Source organism: Pseudophryne corroboree, chromosome 2, assembly GCF_028390025.1.
Source record: "Pseudophryne corroboree isolate aPseCor3 chromosome 2, aPseCor3.hap2, whole genome shotgun sequence".
NCBI lineage: Eukaryota > Metazoa > Chordata > Amphibia > Anura > Myobatrachidae > Pseudophryne > Pseudophryne corroboree.
Window position 1 is genome coordinate 272,391,779 of NC_086445.1, and position 24,061 is coordinate 272,415,839.

General features: G+C 48.7%; 1 protein-coding gene across 2 annotated transcripts in view; it reads left to right on the plus strand.

The window, feature by feature from the left end:
* The window catches only part of ZC3H13 (zinc finger CCCH-type containing 13), a 301,667-nt gene that overhangs the window by 83,892 nt on the left and 193,714 nt on the right, over window positions 1-24,061 (plus strand). For both annotated transcript variants that reach the window (XM_063952816.1, XM_063952817.1), the window contains exons 5-6: window positions 8,597-8,699; window positions 19,841-19,980. In XM_063952816.1, coding sequence (XP_063808886.1) covers window positions 8,597-8,699; window positions 19,841-19,980 — 243 coding nt within the window. The remainder of the gene's footprint in view (window positions 1-8,596; window positions 8,700-19,840; window positions 19,981-24,061) is intronic.

The window sequence follows — 24,061 nt, forward strand, 5'->3', positions numbered from 1 at the left end:
TCCCCGAATGCAGAGACCCCCCGTGACTCCTGTCACAGAAGGTCCCTTCAGCCAATCAGGAAGCGCCACTTCGTGGCACTCTCCTGATTGGCTTTGCGCGTCTGAGCTGGCAGACAGCGCATCGCACAGCCCCCTCCATTATCTTCAATGGTGGGAACTTTGCGGTCAGCGGTGAGGTCACCCGCGGGTAACCCCACCGCTGACCGCAAAGTTCCCACCATTGAAACTAATGGAGGGAGCTGTGCGATGCGCTGTCTGCCAGCTCAGACGCGCAAAGCCAATCAGGAGAGTGCCACGAAGTGGCGCTTCCTGATTGGCTGAAGGGACCTTCTGTGACAGGAGTCACGGGGGGGTCTCTGCATTCGGGGAAAGGGGTCCCATGTGTAAACATGGGACCCCTTTCAGTCCGTCTGGTTCGGGTAAATGCGTTTTTTTGTTTTGCCAAGTACGTGGATTACAATAAAAGAACTGGACACTGGATCAGGTGAGTATAATTTTATTTTCAGGTACCCCGGACGTCGACATTGGAGACGTGGCCAGAGTCGGCGTTTCAACATAGGTAAGTATGTGTGTCGGCATGTATGTAATAAAGTTATACTTTCACGGTGTCTGTGTCCGGTTTTTATTTGGGTATTTTTTTGCAGTAGAACTACAGGTACCAGCGGGCCCGTTTTCCCCCTGCATGCTGGTACTTGTGGTTCGCCAAGTACCGGCTTGCGGGGGAGGCTTGCAGGGACTTGTAGTGCAAAAAACCAATATTCTTACATTTTCAACAAGGCTATCAGCCCCCCATCCGCAGCCCATGGATGGGGGGGGGACAGCCTCGGGCTTCACCCCTGGCCCTTGGGTGGCTTGGGGGGGGACCCCTTGATTGAAGGGGTCCCCACTCCTCCAGGGTACCCCGGCCAGGGGTGACTAGTTGGGTATTTAATGCCACGGCCGCAGGGCGCTGTATAAAAGTGACCCCCGGCTGTGGCATTATCTGTCCAGCTAGTGGAGCCCGGTGCTGGTACAAAAAATATGGGGGACCCCTACTCTTTTTGTCCCCCGTATTTTTTTGCACCAGGACCATGCGCAGAGCCCGGTGCTGGTTATTAAAATACGGGGGATCCCCTGTCATTTTTCCCCCCGTATTTTGGCAACCAGGACCTGCTCAAAGAGCCCGAGGCTGGTTAAGCTTAGGAGGGGGGACCCCACGCAATTTTTTTCCGGGTTTTTTACCGTTTTTTAAACATTTTTAAAAATCTAATCAAAATCCGTCAAATCGGCCGCTTTTCGATAGCGGGACTGTCGAATTTGTTTTTTATTGAATATGTCGAATTCCGGCACCCACCTGCCGGAATTTGACGGTCGAATTTAAAAACGGGCGAAAAAGTGCCGCAATTCGCCCGGAATTGCATATACCCCTATGTAGTAAACGGGTCCCGGGTCGCATCAACGCTTTTTTCCCCCTGATTTTCTCTAACGTCCTAAGTGGATGCTGGGGACTCCGTAAGGACCATGGGGAATAGCGGCTCCGCAGGAGACTGGGCACATCTAAAGAAAGCTTTAGGACTATCTGGTGTGCACTGGCTCCTCCCCCTATGACCCTCCTCCAAGCCTCAGTTAGATCTCTGCCCGAACGAGAAGGGTGCACACTAGGGGCTCTCCTGAGCTTCTTAGTGAAAGTTTTAGATTAGGTTTTTTATTTTCAGTGAGACCTGCTGGCAACAGGCTCACTGCATCGAGGGACTAAGGGGAGAAGAAGCGAACTCACCTGCGTGCAGAGTGGATTGGGCTTCTTAGGCTACTGGACATTAGCTCCAGAGGGACGATCACAGGCCCAGCTTGGATGGGTCCCAGAGCCGCGCCGCCGGCCCCCTTACAGAGCCAGAAGGCAGAAGAGGTCCGGAAAATCGGCGGCAGAAGACGTCCTGTCTTCAACAAGGTAGCGCACAGCACTGCAGCTGTGCGCCATTGCTCTCAGCACACTTCACACTTCGGTCACTGAGGGTGCAGGGCGCTGGGGGGGGGCGCCCTGAGACGCAATAAAAACACCTTGGATGGCAAAAAAATGCATCACATATAGCTCCTGGGCTATATGGATGCATTTAACCCCTGCCAGAATCCATAAAAAAGCAGGAGAAAAGTCTGCGAAAAAGGGGCGGAGCCTATCTCCTCAGCACACTGGCGCCATTTTCCCTCACAGCTCCGTTGGAGGGAAGCTCCCTGTCTCTCCCCTGCAGTCACTACACTACAGAAAGGGTTAAAAAAAGAGAGGGGGGCACTAATTAGGCGCAGTATTAACTATACAGCAGCTATAAGGGGAAAAACACTTATATAAGGTTATCCCTGTATATATATATATAGCGCTCTGGTGTGTGCTGGCAAACTCTCCCTCTGTCTCCCCAAAGGGCTAGTGGGGTCCTGTCCTCTATCAGAGCATTCCCTGTGTGTGTGCTGTATGTCGGTACTTTTGTGTCGACATGTATGAGGAGAAAAATGATGTGGAGACGGAGCAGATTGCCTGTAATAGTGATGTCACCCCCTAGGGGGTCGACACCTGAGTGGATGAACTGTTGGAAGGAATTACGTGACAGTGTCAGCTCTGTATAAAAGACAGTGGTTGACATGAGACAGCCGGCTACTCAGCTTGTGCCTGTCCAGACGTCTCATAGGCCGTCAGGGGCTCTAAAGCGCCCGTTACCTCAGATGGCAGATATAGACGCCGACACGGATACTGACTCCAGTGTCGACGGTGAAGAGACGAATGTGACTTCCAGTAGGGCCACACGTTACATGATTGAGGCAATGAAAAATGTTTTACACATTTCTGATAATACGAGTACCACCAAAAAAAGGGGTATTATGTTCGGTGAGGAAAAACTACCTGTAGTTTTCCTGAATCTGAGAAATTAAATGAGGTGTGTGATGATGCGTGGGTTTCCCCCGATAACAACGGATAATTTCTAAAATGTTATTGGCATTATATCCTTTCCCGCCAGAGGTTAGGGTGCGTTGGGAAACACCCCCTAGGGGGGATAAAGCGCTCACACGCTTGTAAGGGCTCTACCTTCGCCTGAGATGGCCGCCCTTAAGGATCCTGCTGATAGAAAGCAGGAGGGTATCCTAAAAGGTATTTACACACATACTGGTGTTATACTGCGACCAGCAATCGCCTCAGCCTGGATGTGCAGTGCTGGGTTGGCGTGGTCGGATTCCCTGACTGAAAATATTGATACCCTAGATAGGGACAGTATATTTTTGCCTATAGAGCATTTAAAAGATGCATTTTTATATATGCGTGATGCACAGCGGAATATTTGCCGACTGGCATCAAGTCTAAGCGCGTTGTCCATTTCTACCAGTAGAGGGTTATGGACACGTCAGTGGTTAGGTGATGCGTATTCCAAACGGCATTTGGAAGTATTGCTTTATTAAGGGAGGAGTTATTTGGGGTCGGTCTTTCAGACCTCGTGGCCACGGCAACAGCTGGGAATTCCACGTTTGTACCCCAGGTCGCCTCTCAACATGAGAAGACGCCGTATTATCAGGCGCAGTCTTTTCGTGGACAAGCGGGCAAAAGGTTCCTCATTTCTGCCCCGTGACAGAGGGAGAGGAAAAAGGCTGCAGAAATTAGCCAGTTCCCAGGAACAGAAACCCTCTCCCGCCTCTGCCAAGCCCTCAGTATACGCTGGGGCTTTACAAGCAGAATCAGGCACGGTGGGGGGCCCGTCTCAATGAATTTCAGCGCGCAGTGGGCTCACTCGCAAGTAGACCCCTGGATCCTTCAGGTGATATCTCAGGGGTACAAATTAGAATTCGAGACGTCTCCCCCTAGCCGTTTCCTAAAGTCGGCTTTACCGATGTCTCCTTCTGACAGGGAGACAGTTTTGGAAGCCATTCACAAGCTGTATTCCCAGCAGGTGATAATCAAGATACCCCTCCTGCAACAGGGAACGGGGTATTATTCCACACTGTTGTGGTACCGAAGCCGGACGGCTCGGTGAGACCGATTCTAAATCTAAAATCTTTGAACACTTACGTACAGAGGTTCAAATTCAAGATTGAGTCACTCAGAGCAGTGATTGCGAACCTGGAAGAAGGGGACTACATGATGTCTCGGGACATCAAGGATGCTTACCTTCATGTCAAAATTTACCCTTCTCACCAAGGGTACCTCAGGTTTATGGTACAGAACTGTCACTATCAGTTCAGACGCTGCCGTATGGATGGTACACGGCACCCCGGGTCTTTACCAAGGTAATGGCCGAAATGATGATATTCCTTCGAAGGAAGTGAATTTTAGTTATCCCTTCCTTGGACAATTCCCTGATAAGGGTAAGATCCAGGGAACAGTTGGAGGTCGGTGTAGCACTATCTCAGGTAGTGTTGCGGCAGCACGATTGGATTCTCAATATTCCAAAATCGCACCTGGTTCCGACGACGTGTTTTCTGTTCCTAGGGATGATCCTGGACACAGTCCAGAAAAAGGTGTTTCTCCCGGAGGAGAAAGCCAGGGAGTTATCCGAGCTAGTCAGGAACCTCCTAAAACCGAGCCAAGTCTCAGTGCATCAATGCACAAGGATTCTGGGTAAAATGGTGGCTTCCTACGAAGCAATCCCATTCGGCAGATTCCACGCAAGAACTTTCCAGTGGGACCTGCTGGACAAATGGTCCGGATCGCATCTTCAGATGCATCAGCGGATAACCCTGTCACCAAGGACAAGGGTGTCCCTCCTGTGGTGGTTGCAGAGTGCTCATCTTCTAGAGGGCCGCAGATTCGGCATTCAGGACTGGGTCCTGGTGACCACTGATGCCAGCCTGCGAGGCTGGGGAGCAGTCACACAGGGAAGGAATATCCAGGGCTTATGGTCAAGCCTGGAGACATCACTTCACATAAATATCCTGAAGCTAAGGGACATTTACAATGCTCTAAGCTTAGCAAGACCTCTGCTTCAAGGTCAGCCGGTGTTGATCCAGTCGGACAACATCACGGCAGTCACCCACGTAAACAGACAGGGTGGCACAAGAAGCAGGAGGGCAATGGCAGAAGCTGCAAGGATTTTTCGCTGGGCGGAAAATCATGTGATAGCACTGTCAGCAGTATTCATTCCGGGAGTGGACAACTGGGAAGCAGACTTCCTCAGCACGACCTCCACCCGGGAGAGTGGGGACTTCACCCAGAAGTCTTCCACATGATTAAAAACTCGACAGGTATTGCGCCAGGTCCAGGGACCCTCAGGCAATTAACTGTAGACGCTCTGGTAACACCGTGGGTGTACCAGTCAGGGTATGTGTTCCCTCCTCTGCCTCACATACCCAAGGTACTGAGATTGATAAGATGGAGAGGAGTAAGCACTATATTCGTGGTTCCGGATTGGCCAAGAAGGACTTGGTAACCGGAACTTCAAGAGATGCTCACGGAGGATCCGTGGCCTCTACCTCTAAGAAGGGACCTGCTCCAGCAAGGACCCTGTCTGTTCCAAGACTTACCGCGGCTGCGTTTGACGGCATGGCGGTTGAACGCCGGATCCTGAAGGAAAAAAGGCATTCCGGATGAAGTCATCCCTATCCTGATCAAAGCCAGGAAGGATGTAACCGCAAAAACATTATCACCGCAATTGGCGAAAATATGTTGCGTGGTGCGAGGCCAGTAAGGCCCGACGGAGGAAATTCAACTGGGTCGATTCCTACATTTCCTGCAAACAGGAGTGTCTATGGGCCTGAAATTGGGGTCCATTAAGGTTCAAATTTCGGCCCTGTCAATTTTCTTCCAAAAAAGAACTAGCTTCAGTCCCTGAAGTTTAGACGTTTGTAAAAGGGGTACTGCATATACAGCCTCCTTTTGTGCCTCCAGTGGCACTTTGGGATCTCAATGTAGTTTTGGGTTCCAAAAGTCACATTGGTTTGAACCACTTAAATCTGTGGAGTTAAAATATCTCACATGGAAAGTGGTCATGCTGTTGGCCCTGGCCTGGGCCAGGCGCGTGTCAGAATTGGCGGCTTTATCCTGAAAAAGCCCTTATCTGATTTTCCATTCGGACAGGGCGGAATTGAGGACTCGTCCTCAGTTTCTCCCCAAGGTGGTTTCAGCGTCTCACCTGAACCAACCTATTGGTGGTGCCTGCGGCTACTAGGGACTTGGAGGCCTCCAAGTTGCTAGACGTTGTCAGTGCCCTGAAAATATGTTTCCAGGACGGCTGGAGTCAGGAAATCTGACTCGCTGTTTATCCTGTGTGCACCCAACAAGCTGGGTGCTCCTGCTTCTAAGCAGACTATTGCTCGTTGGATTTGTAGTACAATTCAGCTTGCACATTCTGTGGCAGGCCTGCCACAGCCAAAAATCTGTAAATGCCCACTCCACAAGGAAGGTGGGCTCATCTTGGGCGGCTGCCCGAGGGGTCTCGGCTTTACAACTTTGCCGAGCAGCTACTTAGTCAGGAGCAAATACGTTTGTAAAATTCTACAAAATTGATATCCTGGCTGAGGAGGACCTGGAGTTCTCTCATTTGGTGCTGCAGAGTCATCCGCACTCTCCCGCCCGTTTGGGAGCTTTGGTATAATCCCCATGGTCCTTACGGAGTCCCCAGCATCCACTTAGGACGTTAGAGAAAATAAGAATTTACTTACCGATAATTCTATTTCTCATAGTCCGTAGTGGATGCTGGGCGCCCATCCCAAGTGCGGATTGTCTGCAATACTTGTACATAGTTATTGTTACAAAAATCGGGTTATTATTGTTGTGAGCCATCTTTCAGAGGCTCCTCTGTTAACTGGGTTCAGATCACAGGTTATACGGTGTGATTGGTGTGGCTGGTATGAGTCTTACCCGGGATTCAAAATCCTTCCTTATTGTGTACGCTCGTCCGGGCACAGTATCCTAACTGAGGCTTGGAGGAGGGTCATAGGGGGAGGAGCCAGTGCACACCAGATAGTCCTAAAGCTTTCTTTAGATGTGCCCAGTCTCCTGCGGAGCCGCTATTCCCCATGGTCCTTACGGAGTCCCCAGCATCCACTACGGACTATGAGAAATAGAATTATCGGTAAGTAAATTCTTATTTTTACCCCGTTCCATTAAAAAATAAATATATATATATATTTTTAAAAATATATATAAATAATACTTGTTCCTCCTAAATAGACAAACCAAGTACCTAATCCCTTCTAATAAAAATAGATATGCTATTACCAATAAAAAAAAAACACAAAAAAAACCCATGTTTTTAATTTTTTTTATTAGATTCCACCAGCAAAGTGTGGCGGATTAAAAATGACTAATTTACTGTCTAAAATCACTGTTGTCGAATTTACAATCTTCAATTGAATATACTTTTGTTGAAATGCCGCATTTGTACCATTGCAGAAATGTCGAATTTGACAAATGTTGAATTTCAAAAAGTCGAATTTGGAATGGCCGTTTTTTTGACGAAAAGTACTGAATTGCATTGTTAATTTTTTTTTTTGGGGCGAAAATGTCCCGTTTTTCGACATTTTCGGGAATTCGACCGCAATTGCATATACCTCATAGGGAGAGGCGGCGTGGAGATGAGCTCATCTCCCAGCGCAGCCTCTGCCCCCCGCCGATATGGCAACCGGCCCGGAATATTGCTGGGTCGGGAAACCAACGCTGAGGCTCCAATGCCGGACCCCACCCGAGAAGGACCCGTTTCCAATTCCCGCGTGGGATCCGGCAATGGAGATGTGAAAGGGGGGGTATAAGTGTGACTGGTTATTCCCTCAGTCTTATTTCTTTGATGTAGATAACCAGTTAAGATTACGCAAACCCCTCATGTAAGGCAGTGTTGCCATGAGTGCTTTTGTTTTACGATTACACTGAAGCTGCAACTTTGCAGTCAGTATTCATTTGATATCGATAAAAGACTTCAGTCAGTGTCCCATGCCTAGTAACATTGATTAGTGAGAACAGTGATCATTTATAGAACTCCTTTCTATTTTAAACTGTGCTGTAACTTGATATCGTTTCAGACCACTTTGTGGTAATTTACACAGTGAAGTTAAAAATATAATCATCAGAGAGCATTAACTAGATTATAGGAATGCCTGCTTGTTTCCATCTAGCATGCATGTAGTGTCTGCTGTATCAGGAGTGGACCCTGCTGACTCCAGCTATGGTGAACTCGCCCATTTTTAATGACTTAAGGCCCATATAGACGGGCCGGTGCAGGAGAGATGTGTGCTGAGCGAACCGCTCAGCACAGCGCGATGTGTGCTGAGCGTGCGGGGGGAGACGGGGGCCGCTCATTTCACCCAGCGGGTGAAGTGAGTGACCCGGACCTAGCACCAGCGATAGCGATGCGTGGGGCTGCACATCGCTATCTCTGTAGGTGGTACACACGGCACGGTAATGCTCAAATTCTAAGCAATCTAGTCAGATTGCTTAGAATTTTGCTCCGTAAGTACCCCCCGTAAGATCTACAGTATCTCTATCCATGTTAAACTAGCTACATAACTGCATATGTATGTGTTAAAAAATTTTTTGTTAGTTGTACGAATTTGGTTCTATGTAGTAGTAATGTTCATGAACTGTCTTGCATTATGTAATTTGGTAATGATCATGGTATTTGATCATACACATTAAAACTTCCTGCTACAGAAAGAGTCTTCCAGGCATAGAGAAAAGGAAGATATTAAAATTACTAAAGAAAGAACTCCAGAAAGTGACGAGGAAACTGCTGAATGGGAAACTACTAGAGATGGTGAGGACCGCGATGCTTGGGTTCTATATATGCCTATGAGTTTGATACTTTTCCTGAATTATTTATTCGTATTTACTATTAGTAGTTTGTGTGATATATTGATTGTTATAACCTATTTTTAAATTTAGCTTCATGCAAATGTGAGATAAAAATACACACAAACTGCATACATAAGTATCGATGCAACTAGGTTGCTTCGATCAAAACTCTCTAACATTTTTTCTCTAACATCCTAGTGGATGCTGGGGACTCCGTAAGGACCATGGGGAATAGACGGGCTCCGCAGGAGACAGGGCACTTTAAGAAAGAATTAGGATACTGGTGTGCACTGGCTCCTCCCTCTATGTCCCTCCTCCAGACCTCAGTTTGAATCTGTGCCCGGACGAGCTGGGTGCAACTTAGTGAGCTCTCCTGAGCTTGCTAAAAAGAAAGTATTTTGATTAGGATTTTTTATTTTCAGAGATATCTGCTGGCAACAGACTCTCTGCTACGTGGGACTGAGGGGAGAGAAGCAGCCCCTACTCACTGAAGATAGGTCCTGCTTCTTAGGCTACTGGACACCATTAGCTCCAGAGGGATCGTACACAGGAACGCACCCTTGGTCGTCCGATCCCGGAGCCGCGCCGCCGCCCCCCTCGCAGAGCCAGAAGCCGGAAGCCGGCGTGAGAAGCAAGAAGACTTCGAAATCGGCGGCAGAAGACTCCAGTCTTCATATGAGGTAGCGCACAGCACTGCAGCTGTGCGCCATTGCTCCCACACTAAACCCACACACTCCGGTCACTGTAGGGTGCAGGGCGCAGGGGGGGGCGCCCTGGGCAGCAATTTGGGAACCTCTTGGCAAAAAGCAGCATATATACAGTTGGGCACTGTATATATGCATGAGCCCCCGCCATTATTTTACACACAAAACGCGGGACGGAAGCCCGCCGCTGAGGGGGCATGGCTAAAGCCATCCGCTACATGATTATAGCAATGAAAGATGTGTTGCACATCACAGACGAAACCCCAGTCCCTGACAAGAGGGTTTATATGTATGGGGAAAAAAGGCAAGAGGTGACCTTTCCCCCTTCACATGAGTTAAATGAGTTATGTGAAAAAGCTTGGGAATCTCCAGATAGAAAACTGCAGATTTCCAAATGGATGCTTATGGCGTATCCTTTCCCGCCAACGGACAGGTTACGCTGGGAATCCTCCCCTAGGGTAGACAAAGCTTTAACATGCTTATCCAAGAGGGTAGCCCTGCCGTCACAGGATACGGCCACCCTTAAAGATGCTGCGGATAGGAAGCAGGAGGGTATCCTGAAGTCCATTTATACACATTCAGGTACCTTACTACGGCCGGCGATTGCGTCGGCCTGGATGTGTAGTGCTGTAGCAGCATGGACAGATAACTTATCTGAGGAACTTGATACCTTGGACAAGGATACTATATTACTAACCCTGGGACATATAAAAGACGCTGTCCTATATATGAGAGATGCTCAAAGAGACAGCCTACTGGGCTCTAGAATAAATGCTATGTCGATTTCTGCCAGAAGGGTCCTGTGGACTCGGCAATGGACAGGTGATGCCGACTCAAAAAGGCACATGGAGGTTTTACCTTACAAGGGTGAGGAATTGTTTGGGGACGGTCTCTCGGACCTGGTCTCCACAGCTACGGCTGGAAAGTCAAATTTTTTGCCATTTGTTCCCTCACAACCTAAGAAAGCACCGTATTACCAAATGCAGTCCTTTCGATCACAAAAAGGCAAGAAAGTCAGAGGTGCGTCCTTTCTTGCCAGAGGCAGGGGTAGAGGAAAGAAGCTGCACAATACAGCTAGTTCCCAGGAACAGAAGTCCTCCCCGGCTTCCACTAAATCCACCACATGATGCTGGGGCTCCACAGGCGGAGCCAGGCCCGGTGGGGGCGCATCTCCGAAATTTCAGCCACAAGTGGGTTCACTCACAGGTGGATCCCTGGGCTATAGAGATTGTGTCTCAGGGATACAAGCTGGAATTCGAAGTGATGCCCCTCACCGTTACCTCAAATCGGCCCTGCCAGCTACCCCCATAGAGAGGGAAATAGTGTTAGCTGCAATTCACAAATTGTATCTCCAGCAGGTGGTGGTAAAGGTTCCCCTCCTTCAACAGGGAAGGGGTTACTATTCGACAATGTTTGTGGTACCGAAACCGGACGGTTCGGTCAGACCCATATTGAATTTGAAATCCCTGAACATATACCTGAAAAGGTTCAAGTTCAAGATGGAATCGCTCAGAGCGGTCATCGCAAGCCTGGAGGAGGGGGATTTTATGGTGTCTCTGGACATAAAGGATGCTTACCTTCATGTCCCCATTTATCCACCTCATCAGGAGTACCTCAGATTTGTGGTACAGGATTGTCATTACCAATTCCAGACGTTGCCGTCTGGTCTCTCCACGGCACCGAGAATATTTACCAAGGTAATGGCAGAAATGATGGTACTCCTGCGAAAGCAAGGAGTCACAATTATCCCATACTTGGACGATCTCCTCATAAAGGCGAGGTCCAGAGAGCAGTTGCTGATCAGCGTAGCACGCTCTCGGGAGGTGTTACAACAGCACGGCTGGATTCTGATTATTCCAAAGTCGCAGCTGATTCCTACGACGTGTCTGCCCTTTCTGGGCATGATTCTGGACACAGACCAGAAGAAGGTTTTTCTCGAGAAGGCTCAGGAACTCCTGACACTGGTCAGAGACATCCTAAAACCAAAACAGGTGTCGGTGCATCATTGCACGCGAGTCCTGGGAAAGATGGTGGCGTCATACGAGGCCATTCCCTTCGGCAGGTTCCATGCGAGGACCTTTCAATGGGATCTGTTGGACAAGTGGTCCGGATCGCATCTACAGATGCATCGGCTGATCACCCTATCCCCCAGGGCAGGGTGTCTCTTCTGTGGTGGCTGCAGAGTGCTCACCTTCTCGAGGGCCGCAGATTCGGCATTCAGGACTGGATCCTGGTGACCACAGATGCAAGCCTCCGAGGGTGGGGGGCAGTCACACAGGGAAGAAATTTCCAGGGTCTGTGGTCAAGTCAGGAGACTTGCCTTCACATTAATATCCTGGAACTAAGGGCCATATACAACGCCCTAAGTAAAGCGGTGACCCTGCTTCAAAACCAATCGGTGCTGATTCAATCAGACAACATCACCGCAGTGGCTCATGTAAACCGCCAAGGCGGCACAAGGAGCAGGGTGGCGATGGCGGAAGCCACCAGAATTCTTCGCTGGGCGGAGAATCATATAAGAGCACTGTCAGCAGTGTTCATTCCGGGAGTGGACAACTGGGAAGCAGACTTCCTCAGCAGGCACGACCTCCACCCGGGAGAGTGGGGACTTCATCAAGAAGTCTTTGCGCAGATTGCAGGTCGGTGGGGACTGCCACAGGTGGACATGATGGCATCCCGCCTCAACAAAAAGCTACAGAGGTATTGCGCCAGGTCAAGAGACCCTCAGGCGATAGCTGTAGACGCACTAGTGACACCGTGGGTGTTCCAGTCGGTTTATGTGTTTCCTCCTCTTCCTCTCATACCCAAGGTGCTGAGAATCATAAGAAAAAGAGGAGTGAGAACAATACTCATTGTTCCGGATTGGCCAAGAAGGACTTGGTATCCAGAGCTGCAAGAAATGCTCACAGAGGTCCCATGACCTCTACCTCTAAGACAGGATCTGTTGCAACAGGGGCCCTGTCTGTTCCAAGACTTACCGCGGCTGCGTTTGACGGCATGGCGGTTGAACGCCGGATCCTAGCAGAAAAAGGCATTCCGGATGAGGTTATTCCTACGCTGATAAAGGCTAGGAAGGACGTGACGGCTAAACATTACCACCGTATATGGCGAAAATATGTTGCTTGGTGTGAGGCCAGGAATGCCCCTACAGAAGAATTCCAGCTGGGCCGTTTCCTTCACTTCCTACAGTCGGGAGTGACTTTGGGCCTAAAATTGGGGTCCATTAAGGTCCAGATTTCGGCCCTATCCATTTTCTTTCAAAAAGAACTGGCTTCTCTTCCTGAAGTTCAGACGTTTGTAAAGGGAGTGCTGCATATTCAGCCTCCATTTGTGTCTCCAATGGCACCTTGGGATCTTAACGTGGTGTTGAGTTTCCTGAAATCACACTGGTTTGAACCACTTAAAACCGTGGAGTTAAAATTTCTCACGTGGAAGGTGGTCATGCTGTTAGCCTTGGCTTCAGCTAGGCGTGTGTCAGAATTGGCGGCTTTGTCACATAAAAGCCCCTATCTGGTTTTCCATATGGACAGGGCAGAATTGCGGACCCGTCCACAATTTCTGCCAAAAGTGGTGTCATCTTTTCATATGAACCAACCTATTGTGGTGCCTGTGGCTACTCGTGACTTGGAGGATTCCGAGTTGCTGAATGTGGTCAGGGCTTTGAAGGTCTATGTAGCCAGAACGGCTAGAGTCAGGAAAACTGAGTCGCTGTTTATCCTGTATGCATCCAACAAGCTGGGTGCTCCTGCTTCAAAGCAAACTATTGCTCGCTGGATCTGTAACACGATTCAGCAAGCTTATTCTGTGGCTGGATTGCCGTTTCCAAAATCAGTAAAAGCCCACTCCACAAGGAAGGTGGGCTCTTCTTGGGCGGCTGCCCGAGGGGTCTCGGCATTACAGCTTTGCCGAGCAGCTACTTGGTCAGGTTCAAACACTTTTGCAAAGTTCTACAAGTTTGATACCCTGGCTGAGGAGGACCTTGTGTTTGCTCATTCGGTGCTGCAGAGTCATCCGCACTCTCCCGCCCGTTTGGGAGCTTTGGTATAATCCCCATGGTCCTTACGGAGTCCCCAGCATCCACTAGGACGTTAGAGAAAATAAGATTTTACTTACCGGTAAATCTATTTCTCGTAGTCCGTAGTGGATGCTGGGCGCCCGTCCCAAGTGCGGACTTCTTCTGCAATACTTGTATATAGTTATTGCTTAAATAAGGGTTATGTTGGTTGCATCAGGGTTTATCTGATGCTCTGTTGTTGTTCATACTGTTAACTGGGTAGGTTTATCACGAGTTATACGGTGTGATTGGTGTGGCTGGTATGAGTCTTACCCTGGATTCCAAAATCCTTTCCTTGTACTGTCAGCTCTTCCGGGCACAGTTTCCTTAACTGAGGTCTGGAGGAGGGACATAGAGGGAGGAGCCAGTGCACACCAGTATCCTAATTCTTTCTTAAAGTGCCCTGTCTCCTGCGGAGCCCGTCTATTCCCCATGGTCCTTACGGAGTCCCCAGCATCCACTACGGGACTCTCGCTACGGGCGAGAAATAGATTTACCGGTAAGTAAAATCTTATTTGTGATTGGGGGGGGGTGGGGGGGGGGGGGGGGGGTGGGGGGTGTGTCTATTTTTTAAATATATATATTTCTCCTTCATCCACTAGGGGCCACTGGAGCGCAGTTACAATGGGAAATAGTATGCAGTAATTGGGAGCTGGCACCTTAAAATTCTAACACTGTGGCTAGCTCCTCCCCTACTATGTCCTCCCTCCAAGCCAGTCTTTAATTTGTGCCCAAGGGAGCTGGTTCACTTGGGTCTTCTATGAAGATTTTTTTTTCTTTTATTTTTTCTTCTCTTACTTACATCCACAGACTGGCAGCTCTGCCACTGCCAGTCTGCACCGCGGGAGGCTGCCGGCGGGGTGCCATCGCAGCTGCGTGTGGCTCGGGTTGGGCCCCGGCTGAAGGAGACACTGAGCTCTCCGGAGCCGGCCGGACTCCGCTGCGTGCGGCGCGTGTCGGGGCCGCTCTGTCGGCTGAAGATTCCGGCAGCACGCAGCGGTAAGTATACGTGGCCGGACACCGCGGTTTGAGTTCCGCTCAATCCCCAACTAATCAATAGCGGTGAGTAAGTGAGTGCTGTCTCATTGGCAAAATCAGTAGAAGGGCTCTCTAGGGCTGTAATCCCTTCCCAGACCCCGTCCTTTAGCCCCCCTCAACAGGCTTCTAAAAAGAGATTGCTAGCCTCTGTGTTGCATGACTTTGACAATGATATGCCTCAATTAGATGAGGCGGGGTTAGATGTACAGGATATACAGGATGTAGATATACAGGATACTGATGACGATCAGGTGTACGGGGACTCTGAACCAGTAGCTCAGGGTATAGAGGCTCTTATTACTGCTATTCGCTCAGTATTACAGGTGGAGGAGACGGAGCAGGACGCCTTACGCCCTTCAAGGTTTGGCACCAACCAATGCTTGCCGGTGACCTTTCCAGTTTCGGAGGAGCTGGATGCGCTGATAACGGCAGCCTGGAAACATCCAGACGCAAAATTTCAGGTATCAAGAAAACTGTTGTCTTCCTATCCTTTTCCCGCAGATAGCAGGAAACTTTGAGACCTCTCCGATTGTGGATCCTTCGGTGTCTCATCTGTCCAAAAAGACGGTCCTACCGGTTCCGGGAGCGACTTCGCTTAAGGAGGCGTCGGATAGTAAGTTGGAATCCACCTTGAAGACTATTTACTCGGCGGCGGGGGTATTACATCGCCCGGCGCAGGTAAGTTGTTGGGTCAACAAGGCGATCGAAGCTTGGGCGGAGCACTTGTCCTCTGGAATTCGTGACGAATTGCCGGCAGATCAATTGATACAGTTGGCGGAACACATCCGTGAATCAGCCCTTTATCTTTGCGAAGCGTCCAAGGACATATGTATTCTCTGAGCTAGAATTTCCGCTTTAGCAATTGCGGGCCGCAGAGCTCTCTGGCTCCGGCAGTGGCAAGCGGATACGGAATCCAAAAGGGCAGCAGAAGCGTTGCCCTTTACGGGTGAGGTTCTGTTTGGTAAGGATTTGGATGCCTGGATCTCTCAGGCCACCGGTGGTAAGTCGACTTATCTTCCTCCTGCTGCTCCAGCCACTCGCAGGCCATATAGGGGTCCCTCTTTTCGATCCTTTCGTGCCCCTTCCAGGTTTCGAGGCCAGGCCAGGGGAGGAGCTTCTACCTTCCGTGGCCATAGAGGTAGAGGAACCGGCAGGGGTAGAGGTTCCGCAGCCTCAGCCCAGTCAGAGGTTACCACTACCACCGCATGACGGGCTTCCCTCCCACCTGGGAGATCACAGGGTGGGAGCTCGTCTGTGGGATTTCAAGGAGGTCTGGGCACAGTCCTGTCCAGACGCTTGGGTCCGGGATCTAATCACTTGCGGTTACAAGCTCGATTTTCAGGAACAACCGCCCCAGCAGTTTTTTACCACGGGTTTGCCAGTTTCCGACAACCGAGGAGTTGCCTTAAAGGCAGCGGTCCAGAAGCTTCTATCAGCAAGGGTGGTGATCCCTGTTCCCTCTCATCATCGGAAACAGGGCTATTACTCAAGCCTGTTTCTCGTACCGAAGCCGGACGGCTCGGTCAGGCCAATTCTGAACTTGAAGGATCTCAATCGGTTTTTGAGGGTATTCAAGTTCAAAATGGAGTCCCTTCAGTCTGTTATTGCGGGGTTGGAAACAGACGAGTTTCTGGCGTCCTTAGACATCAAGGATGCATACTTACATGTTCCCATTTGGCCTCCTCATCAGGCTTTTCTCCGGTTCGCGATACAGGACGCTCATTTCCAGTTCCAGGCCCTTCGTTTCGGTCTCTCTTCTGCTCCCAGAGTGTTCACAAAGGTCATGGGGGTCATGATGGCCCTACTTCGGAAGCAGGGTGTGACGATTGTTCCCTATCTGGACGATCTGCTAATAAAAGCAAGCTCGGCAGAACTGTTGCTTCAGAATATCCGGATGACGCAGGTCCTTCTGATTCGACACGGGTGGATTCTGAATTTCCCGAAGTCTCACTTATGCCCCTCACAACGGCTGTTGTTTCTCGGGATGATTCTCGACACGGTCCGTCAGAAGGTTTTCCTTCCTCAGGACAAGATCCTGTCTCTGCAGACACTGGTAAGGTCAGTTCTTCGACACCGTCGGGTGTCAGTGTATCTGTGCATTCGCCTTCTGGGAAAGATGGTAGCAGCGTTCGAAGCTCTTCCGTACGGTCGCTTCCACTCTCAACCTTTTCAGCTGTGTCTGCTACATCAGTGGTCAGGATCTCATCTGTTCCTTCATCAAAGGGTGACGCTATCTCCAAAGGCACGGTCGTCGCTTCTCTGGTGGCTCCAGTCGACACATCTGTTGGAAGGAAGGCGGTTCGGTGTATGGGATTGGACTCTTCTCACCACGGACGCCAGTCTGCGAGGCTGGGGGGCAGTGACCCTGGAACATCCGTTTCAGGGGCGCTGGTCAATCCACGAATCCGCTCTCCCCATAAACATTCTCGAACTAAGGGCGGTGTACAATACTCTGCTTCAGGCACATCACCTACTACGCGGTCGAGCGGTGAGAGTTCAGTCCGACAACGCCACGACGGTGGCGTACATCAACCGTCAGGGCGGCACTCGCAGCCGTGCAGCAATGAGGGAGGTCACCAACATCCTTCTCTGGGCGGAGAAGTATGCTCTGTCCTTCTTGGCGATATTAATTCCGGGAGTGGACAATTGGGAAGGCGATTATCTAAGCCGACAGGACATGCACCCGGGAGAGTGGTCACTACATCCCCTGGTGTTTTGGCAACTGGTCCGCCTGTGGGGAAAACCACAGATCGACCTCATGGCGTCCCGCCTGAACCATCAGTTGCCTCTTTATTACTCTCGGACGAGGGACCCGGCGGCGGCGGGCGTGGATGCCCTCACGGCTTCTTGGAATTTCCGGTTCGTTATCCTCTTTCCTCCGTTCCCGCTGTTGCCGCGGGTTCTGCAGCGCATCAAGAGAGAAAACGCTCTGGTCCTCCTGGTGGCTCCGGATTGGCTACGCAGGGTTTGGTACTCCGCCCTACACCTGTTGTCAGTAGCCGAGCCTTGGCCCCTGCCACTACGAGACGATCTTCTACAACAGGGTCCTTTTCTTTATCCAGACTTACGCAGGCTACGTTTGACGGCGTGGCTGTTGAGAAAGCCATCTTGAAAAGGAAGGGGATTCCTCGTATGGTTATACCTACTATGCTTCGGGCTAGAAAGTCAGTCACATCTTCTCACTACTACCACATTTGGAAGGCTTATGTAGCCTTGTGTGAACGTCGAGAATTTTCTCCTTCCGTGTTTCGCTTAGCCCGCCTTCTCCGTTTTTTGCAGGCAGGTTTTTCAGCAGGCCTAAGACTGGGTTCACTAAAGGTGCAGGTCTCTGCTCTTTCGGTTTTCTTCCAGAAAAAGTTAGCCTTGCTGCCGGAAGTTCAGACTTTATTTCAGGGGGTTCTTCGAATACAGCCTCCCTTCCGCCCTCCGACAGCGCCATGGGACCTCACGCTGGTCCTCTTTTCTGCAGTCTAAATTGTTTGAGCCCCTGGAATCAGTGGAGATAAAATATCTCACCTGGAAGGTGCTTCTTCTCCTGGCGCTGGCTTCAGCTAGACGGGTGTCGGAACTTGGGGCTCTCTCTTGTAGGTCTCCTTACCTGGTGTTTCATGCGGATAGGGCCGAGCTTCGTACTCGTATGTCTTTTCTACCTAAGGTGGTGTCTGATTTTCACATCAATCGGCCGCTTGTGGTTCCGGCACTCTAGGTGGACTCTCCGGATTCGAGATAATTGGACGTTGTCAGGGCGCTCAAGATCTATGTGGATAGGACTTCAGCTATTCGGAAGTCAGATTCCTTATTTGTTCTCTACAATGCTGCTCGCCGTGGTTGGCCGGCTTCTAAGCAGACTTTGTCTCGATGGATTCGACTGACCATCAGACAAGCGTATTTGGCAGCTTCTCGGGAACCTCCATCTTCAATTTCAGCGCACTCTACGCGCTCTGTGGGACCTTCGTGGGCGGCTGCCTGTGGGGTCTCCATGACTACTTTATGTCGGGCAGCTACTTGGTCGGGCCGACATACGTTTGTCAAATTCTACAAGTTTGACACTTTTGCGGCCTCTGCATCGCAGTTTGGCCGAGCGGTTTTGCAGGACTCTCAGCGCTCTCCCACCCGTTTTGGGAGCTCTGGGACGTCCCCATTGTAACTGCGCTCCAGTGGCCCCTTGTGGATGAAGGAGAAATCAGGATTTTGGTACTTACCGATAAATCCCTTTCTCCAATTCCACAGGGGCCACTGGACGCCCACCCAGCGCTGTTTCCTCCTTTTTTGCTTAACGGTTTGCAGATCACTATGTGACTGCTTGTTTGGTTCAGGTTAACCTTTTTTGTTAGGTTATGTTCCAGGTTTGGTTTGTGTTATCCTGGTTTACATGGCGGCGTTAACCTCCTCTACCTTTAAGTTTGTTTATTCCAGCTCTCCTCGGGCACAGTTTTACATAGACTGGCTTGGAGGGGGGACATAGTAGGGGAGGAGTTAGCCACAGTGTTAGAATTTTAAAGTGCCAGCTCCCAATTACTGCCTACTATTTCCCATTGTAACTGCGCTCCAGTGGCCCCTGTGGAATCTGAGAAAGGGATTTATCGGTAAGTACCAAAATCCTGATTTTAAGAAAACTATTTGAATTTCCCAGTTACTTGATGTATGCCAATAGTTCTCCAATTGCTCTTCTAGCATTGATGATTTTTGAAAAAAATAATAGTGTAAAAGAATACAAGACACTCTTTTCACATCTTTAATACAATTGACATTTTGATGAAAGGTGAACTTTAGAACGCAAGGTATCCAGTGAGCTGCAATAACAGAGGATACCTTGCGTTCTGAAGCTCACCTTTCACCAGTTGTGCTGTTTAGTTACTTTGAATTATATGGCCTATTCATTTGACTCTGAATATATACATACACTTATCATGTGAATTGTACATACTTGATGTTGAATTTGCGCACTACTTAAATGTGGTAAATTCTTCAATATACTCCCTGGCAGGTTTATTAAGAGTGTTTTTAAGTGAAAAAAAAAATATATATATATATATATATATATATATATATTACAGGTCTATACATGTATTAAGGGCTACCAGGGATTCTGTTCACCTGCTGATAACACATATTGGTGTAAACACTATTCAGTACAGCGCCTTAGATCATTCCTGGTTCTAGTTATGAAATATGTTTGTTTCATATAGATTAATACAAATTATTTAAATATGTCCTGCACACTTTTAGAATCTGTTTGTAAATTACGTAATGTATTTGTTTAAACCGAAAAACCTGCAATAATGCTTTATTTTCCAATCCTCTTAGATTCAGATAATGGTGATGTTAATTATGACTATGACCATGAATTGTCTCTGGAAATGAAGCGTCAGAAGATCCAGCGAGAATTAATGAAATTGGAGCAGGAGAATATGGAAAAACGAGAAGAGATTATAATAAAAAAAGAGGTACCTTTCTTCCACCCATGTGTTTGTGTGTAAATTTGGAGGTGGTCACATTTTTTTGTCCTTTACAGTATGGATGACAGAATTAAAGTGTGAAAAGCCACTGTGTGACACTCCTTAATATCAACATTGCTGTATGAATTTGTTTTTGCTTAAGATGTACATCATAACACTTTCGCCACTTTTCTGCATGTTTCCATGTTACTGTAGGAGGTGGAGGAGAATGACAGGCTTGCAGACTTGGGGGGGATATTCAATTCCCGCCGATGCTTCATCAATGTTTTTTCACCTGAAAACACAAAGGTTCAGCGAAACCTGTGTGTTTTCGGGTTAAAATGCGGCTGTTGGGGATTTTGCTTCGCCTGCCGGAGGCAGGTGAAATCAATTTCCCGTAAAAGCTGCGGCACGCGCCGGCTTATAGGGGCTAAGTAGATTGCCCCCTCAGCGATACTTTTACATCCGCAGTTGCTGGGGGTAATTGAATATCCTCCTTGATATGCATAACTGCACTGTGTGATGTTATACACACACACAAAAATAGTGATGTCACAGCGGGATAACTAATTGAAATGTCAGTCTTTGTACAGGTTGAGTCTCCCTTATCCAAAATGCTTGGGACCAGAGGTATTTTGGATATGGGATTTTTCCGTATTTTGGAATAATTGCATACCATAATGAGATATCATGGTGATGGGACCTAAATCTAAGCACAGAATGCATTTATGTTTCATATACACCTTATACACACAGCCTGAAGGTAATTTTAGCCAATATTTTTTATAACTTTGTGCATTAAACAAAGTGTGTGTACATTCACACAATTCATTTATGTTTCATATACACATTATACACACAGCCTGAAGGACATTTAATACAATATTTTTAATAACTTTGTGTATTAAACAACGTTTGTGTACATTGAGCCATCAGAAAACAAAGGTTTCACTATCTCAGTCTCACTCAAAAAAGTCCGTATTTCGGAATATTCCGTATTTCGGAATATTTGGATATGGGATACTCAACCTGTATTTGTTTTAGAGCCCGTTAAGGCACTGTCATTAGTGATGAGTGATTTGTTTTTTCTGGGTAATTGTGCCTCTACTGGCAGTTTGTAAAAACACATTCTGCACTTAGTGATGCTGAAACAGTTTTCTGGTCGTAAGATAGAATGTTTAAGTCTTTTCTTTCTTATAGAATAAGAAAACCAAGCCTCCCCTTTTAGAATGTCAGATTGGTCTGTAAAAATACTGCTGTTGTACAGCAGGGGTTCTCAAACTGATTTCCTCTGGGACCCTGTCAGACAATAAAAGTGATTACAGGACCCCTGCAAGTTACTGCAGAATGGCCACTGCACATGAGCTCAGCAGACAGCACATGACCAGTAGCATTGCATAGTAGGCCCAAAAAAAGGCAAAGTGACCGCTAATGCGACACACAGGTAGTGGGTAATGGGGGATGGCAGAGGGTGATTAGGGTGAGGCAGTGGGTGTTTAATGAGTTTTCCCCTGTTCCACCCCTCCACAACCTGCACTGTGTGATCCCCGGTTCTCCCTATACACAGACACATCCCATAAAGGGGTATATGCAATTGTGGTCGAATTCCCGAAATTGTCGAATTTCGGGTCATTTTCGACCAAAAAAAAAAATTCCCCTATGCAATCCAGTGCTTTCCGACCAAAAAACGGACTTTCAAAATTCGACTTTTTGAAATTCGAATTTTTGCAAATTCGACTTTTCTGCAATGATACAAGTGCTGCAATTCGACCAAAGCATATTCAATTCAAGTTTTGAAATTCGACAGCAGTGCTTTTAGACAGCAAATTCGTCATTTTCAATCCGCCACACTTTGGAGGGTGAAAACAAATAAAAAAAATTTAAACATGTTTTTTTTGGTGTTTTTTTTTTTGGGAATAGCAGATCTATTTATATTAGAAGGGATTAGGTACTTTTTTTTTTTTTTTGGGAGGCACAAATATTATTTATATACTTTTTAAAATATTATTTTTTTTTTTTTTTTTTTTTTATGCTGGAAGGGTAAAATCATAAAAAAAAATGGCGTGGGGTCCCCCCTCCAAAGCATAACCAGCCTCGGGCTCATTGAGCTGGTCCTGGTTCTAAAAATGCGGGGAAAAAATTGACAGGGGATCCCCCGTATTTTTAAAACCAGCACCGGGCTCTGCGCCTGGTGCTGGTGCCAAAAATACGGGGGACAAAAAGAGTAGGGGTCCCCCGTATTTTTAACACCAGCATCGGGCTCCACTAGCTGGACAGATAATGCCACAGCCGGGGGTCACTTTTATGCCGTGCCCTGCGGCCGTGGCATTAAATATCCAACTAGTCACCCCTGGCCGGGGTACCCTGGGGGAGTGGGGACCCCTTCAATCAAGGGGTCCCCCCCCCCCCAGCCACCCAAGGGCCAGGGGTGAAGCCCGAGGCTGTCCCCCCCCATCCAATGGGCTGCGGATGGGGGGGCTGATAGCCTTTGTGATAATAAAAAGATATTGTTTTTTCCAATAGTACTACAAGTCCCAGCAAGCCTCCCCCGCAAGCTGGTACTTGGAGAACCACAAGTACCAGCATGCGGGAGAAAAACGGGCCCGCTGGTACCTGTAGTACTACTGGGAAAAAAATACCCAAATAAAAACAGGACACACACACCGTCGACAGTAAAACTTTATTTCATACGTCGACACACACATACTTACCTATGTTCACACGCCGACATCGGTCCTCTTCTCCATGTAGAATCCACGGATACCTGTAAAGAAAAGTTCAAAATACTCACCTCAACCATGGTCCAGAGATAAATCCACGGACTTGGCAAAATAAGAAAACGCAAATACCCGCACCAAAAACGGACTGAAAGGGGTCCCATGCTGACACATGGGACACCTTTCCACGAATGAGACCTGTCAGTGACAGCTGTCACTGACAGGTCTCTAAGCCAATCAGGAAGCGCAACTTCGTTGCGCTCACCTGATTGGCTGAGCGCTGTCTGCACTGTGACAGCGCATCGCACAGCTCCCTCCATTATATTCAATGGTGGGAACTTAGCGGCTAGCGGTGAGGTCACCCGCCGGTCAGCGGCTGACCGGCGGGTGACCCCACCGCTACCCGCTAAGTTCCCACCATTGAAAGTAATGGAGCGGCTTTGCGATGCGCTGTCACAGTACAGACAGCGGACAGCCAATCAGGTGAGCGCCACGGAAGTAGCGCTTCCTGATTGGCTGAAGGGACGTCAGTGACAGGAGTCACGTGATGTCCCGGCATTCGGGAGAAAGGGGTCTTATGTGAAAACATTGGACCCCTTTCTAGTCCGGTATGGATCGGTGTTCGGTTTGTTTTTTTGCCAAGAACGTGGATTTACCTCTGGACGTGGATGTACCTCTGGACGCTGGAAGGTGAGTATAATTTTTTCACAGGTACCCTCGGATCGTCGGCGACCGTGGCAGTCGGCGTGTCAACATAGGTAAGTATGTGTGTGTCGGCAGTATGTAATAAAGTTGTACAAGTCACGGTGTCTGTGTCCTGTTTTTATTTGGGTATTTTTTTTCCAGTAGTACTACAGGTACCAGCGGGCCCGTTTTTCTCCCGCATGCTGGTACTTGTGGTTCTCCAAGTACCAGCTTGCGGGGGAGGCTTGCTGGGACTTGTAGTACTAATGGAAAAAACAATATCTTTTTATTATCACAAAGGCTATCAGCCCCCCCATCCGCAGCCCATTGGATGGGGGGGGACAGCCTCGGGCTTCACCCCTGGCCCTTGGGTGGCTGGGGGGGGACGACCCCTTGATTGAAGGGGTCCCCACTCCCCCAGGGTACCCCGGCCAGGGGTGACTAGTTGGATATTTGATGCCACGGCCGCAGGGCACGGCATAAAAGTGACCCCCGGCTGTGGCATTATCTGTCCAGCTAGTGGAGCCCGATGCTGGTGTTAAAAATACGGGGGACCCCTACTCTTTTTGTCCCCCGTATTTTTGGCACCAGCATCAGGCGCAGAGCCCGGTGCTGGTTTTAAAAATACGGGGGATCCCTGGCCAATTTTTCCCCTGCATTTTTAGAACCAGGACCAGCTCAAAGAGCCC